Source organism: Tamandua tetradactyla, chromosome 4, assembly GCF_023851605.1.
Source record: "Tamandua tetradactyla isolate mTamTet1 chromosome 4, mTamTet1.pri, whole genome shotgun sequence".
Lineage (NCBI taxonomy): Eukaryota > Metazoa > Chordata > Mammalia > Pilosa > Myrmecophagidae > Tamandua > Tamandua tetradactyla.
Genome location: NC_135330.1, coordinates 90,586,821 through 90,590,795, shown reverse-complemented (window position 1 = coordinate 90,590,795; position 3,975 = coordinate 90,586,821). Strand labels below are relative to the sequence as shown.

General features: G+C 36.9%; 1 protein-coding gene across 1 annotated transcript; it reads left to right on the top strand.

The window, feature by feature from the left end:
* The first annotated feature begins 2,221 nt into the window (after nt 1-2,221).
* LOC143679147 (olfactory receptor 9G9-like) lies at nt 2,222-3,088 on the top strand. The gene has a single exon (XM_077155804.1). It carries the CDS (start codon nt 2,222-2,224, stop codon nt 3,086-3,088), a length of 867 nt encoding a protein of 288 aa, XP_077011919.1.
* Nucleotides 3,089-3,975: the final 887 nt, after the last annotated feature.

The following is a 3,975-nucleotide window of genomic DNA, read 5'->3' as shown; positions in this document are numbered from 1 at the left end:
AAAAGCCATCAACCTGCTCCTGGCACTCTGGGAAGATAATGGAGGGGAGCGTTGTGATATAGCAAGCATTAAAGGGGAGAATAGTGGGGTGTCAGAAGCAAAGAGATGAATGTCAGGGCTTACAGAGCTTGAACATCTTTACAATAATTTAGGCTTTGACTAACTTGAGAAATCACTGGAGGGTTCAGAGCAGTGGAAAAACAGGATTTAAATGGCATTTTACTGGGACTGCTCTGGCTCCCTGTTGAAAAGTGACTGAACTGGGCTGGTGAGAGTAATGGAAGAGCGTTCAATAGCTTCTGTAATAATGCAAGTAGAGAGGAGAGGAGCTTAGTCTAAGGTGGAAACTCTGGAGTTGGAAAAATCTGGTCAGCTTCTGAGATAATTTAAATATAGAGCCAAGCAAATTTTGCTAACTAATCAGGTATAATATGGAAGATAGAGAGAATACATGTTGGATGTTATTTCATGATTTTCTGTAGACTGGATTAAAACCATTTACTGGAAAGGGAAGTGGAGTGAGAAGCAGAGAAGGAAGGTTTGTCAGGAACTTAACTTTGCTTGAGATGCCCAGTAAACATCCAATAAAAAGTGTGAAATAGGCATATGAATGCATGGGTCTGGCATTTATGGGAGGGAAGGGGTCAGCAGATACAAAATTAAGACCTATTCAGAAATAGAGAACATTGAAAGCTATCAGACCAGACAGATTACCCGGGAGTGAATGTAGATGATAAAGGAAGAGGTCAAATGATTGATTAAGAGCACTTCAAAATTCAAGGATTGTGGCAATAATGCTGAGAACAAGCAGCAAGAGAAGGAGAAGGAGAACATGCAATTATGATGACCTGAGAACCAAGTGTAAAGAGAATTTCTAGCAAGAGAATGATAAAGTGTGTGAAAGATTGCAGGTAGATCAAATCAAATGAGGACTGAAATTTGATCATTTGTTTTGTCTACGTGGTGTTCATTGGGCCTTGATAAGACCATATTTAGGGAGATGTAGGAGTAAAACTTTAAATTGAAAGTATCTTCCATTGTTTTGTATTTTGCTCAGAAAGAAGCCCACTTAATAATAATGAGATAGTAATAATAATAATAATAGTAATGAGATCATAGGATGAGCAGAGCACTTTCTTAGGTCCCAAGAGAATGGGCCTGCATTGGCTAGTAATAAACTTCACTGAGATTTATGTTTATTTAGCTACAAAATGGCTGAGGTGGGTGGGAAGTTAGTGTGACTGGAATTGCCCCTTAATTTGCTTTTATTTCTGTAGTTTTTAGGTATACAATTATGTACACACTTCATTATGATATTTCAGTGTGCAGATAATACTAAAAAGGGTGGGGAGTTTTCTGTTTCAGATGTTATATGGAGTCCATAGTCATATCCTAATACATAAAATTTTCTTACTTTTCATTATGAAAAAAATCCTTAAAAAATCTTAAAAATACTAAAAAGACAAATAATATGCAATATTCAAAAACTGGATGCAAAATATACTTACATTTAAAAATGTAAGTATATTTTATATAAATGTGAGTATACATTTAAATTAGTTTATATGTGTCTATTCCATATGGATAAAATACATTTTATCAGATTAAAATATATAAACACATCATTGTATATCATACTTCTGTGTATGCATATTTTAAAATTCTGCATATGAAATTTAGTTTTCCTTATATCTTGAGTAATTTCTATAAATATGTAGATATCAATTTGAGATACGATTCTAAAATGCCCATGTGTATGTGTGTATGTATGATGGTTGTTCCAAAAAGTATATACACCATAAGAAAAATATCTGATTCACTAATAAATATGTTAACAAGTGATGCAAAGTCCAGTATTTATGGGAAGACAAGTTAAACTTTATTTTAAAAGGCTCACAGTTAGTAAAAACCAAATTAACATTTGGAAGAAAACCCAAACACAAGAAAATACAAATTACAAGGCTTCATTTAATTTAATACTCACATCTAGAAATAAATTACCGAGTTTACAAATTCATAATTTGCAAATGTAACTTTAAAATCCTAGTGATAGTTGCAAATTTAAAGGTAGTAATTGAGTACCTGTACTGACAAAATCATTGAAACTTCTAGATGTGCCAGTGCTCTGGTGTCATCTAGTTAACATATTTTCAGTATTTGCAGCTAATTGACTCAATATGAGCGCACATTTACCCCCTCTTAGGTGAGATTCTTTGTAGCCATGGAGACGGGCAATCACACCATGACTCGCTTCATCCTGGTGGGCTTCACCACAGACCCCGTGATGCAGTTGGTTCTGTTTGGGGTGTTCCTTGGAGTTTACTCTGTGACTGTGGTGAGAAACACCACTCTCATTGTGTTGATCTGCAATGACCCCCGGCTCCACACACCCATGTACTTTTTCATTGGAAATCTCGCTTTTCTGGATCTCTGGTATTCTTCTGTCTACACCCCAAAGATTCTAGTGATCTGCATCTCTGAAGACAAGAGCATCTCCTTTGCTGGCTGTATAGCACAGTTCCTCTTCTCCACTGACCTGGCCTATAGCGAGTGTTTCCTGTTGGCTGCAATGGCTTATGACTGCTATGTGGCCATCTCAAAGCCACTGCTTTATTCTCAGGCAATGTCCATAAAGCTATGTGCATTTTTGGTGGCTGCCTCATATATTGGTGGCTTTACTAACTCTGCTGTCATCACAAAAAGAACTTTTGCTTTGGAATTCTGTGAGGACAACATCATTGATGACCTTTTCTGTGATTTCCTTCCCTTGGTAAAAATCTCTTGTGGCAGGAAGGATGGTTTCCAGGCTGCACTGACCTTCCTCCTGGCCTCCAATGTCATTGCCCCCACTCTGTTCATCCTGGCCACCTACCTCTTCATCATCATCATCATCTCAAGGATCCACTCCACCCAGGGCCGCCTCAAAGCCTTCTCCACCTGCTCCTCCCACCTGACCTCTGTCACCTTATACTATGGCTCTATTCTCTACACATACGCTCGGTCCCAGTCTAGTTATTCACTGGATAGGAACAAAATAACTTCTATATTTTACACGGTGGTGTTCCCCATGTTGAACCCAATGATCTAAAGTCTGAGGAACAAGGATGTTAAAGAAGCTCTGAACAAATTCCTCAAATAAATCCTGTTTCTTTTCCATTAAAAAGATGCAAGCAAGGAGCAGTGGTAGAATGCTTGTCTTCCATGTGGGAGACCTGGGTTCAATTCCTGGACCATGCAAAAAAAAAAAGATGCAAGCAAGGTTTTTGTCTGGTTATTTGTTTCTCAAGCATACATCATTTTGGCCATTAATGATCAATGATTGTTATAGAGTTAAAGAATTTCGGACCCTGACAAATGTCATTTCAGTAGACATAAGAAAAGAAAATAAGGGCAACCTCCAAGATAAAAGTCTAATATAAAATATATCAATTTGGAATGAATTCCATGTTAATTACAAAACAAAGAAACTAAAACCAAAAAGAACCCTCTTCCTAAAATAGTAAAACAGTGCATTCTCTTAAGTATATTTTAATAGACTGATAAATATCATATCTATACAGTAATTTCATAAAAATAGGGCAAAATATGTTGAATTAATATATGTGATTTAATTTATATTATTATGAATATTAATTTATGATAGTTTCCTATGATTGAAAGCTAATCAACATTCTCACTTTTTAGTCCTATTGCAGAATTTAATAAATGGTTTTAGATTTTACTATTTACCTCAGAGCATTAACTCAGAGATCCAGTAGTGCTTAGTAGAACCTTGGGATTAACTTGGGTTAAAAACAGATCAGAAATCATGACCTCACCTGTCTTTTCGTCTGGGGGGTGTACATGGTCAGGGAATTGAACCAGGTTTCCCACATGGCAGGCATGGACTCTGCCTGCTGAGCCACAGTGGCGTGCCCACAATACAGCTTTACTTTTTTTGGGTGGTGGGAGGGGTGCATAGTCCAAGAATCAAAC

Excerpts from the sequence above, each read along its gene's own strand:
- LOC143679147 (XM_077155804.1), top strand. The coding sequence starts at position 2,222 with ATGGAGACGGGCAATCACACCATGACTCGCTTCATCCTGGTGGGCTTC.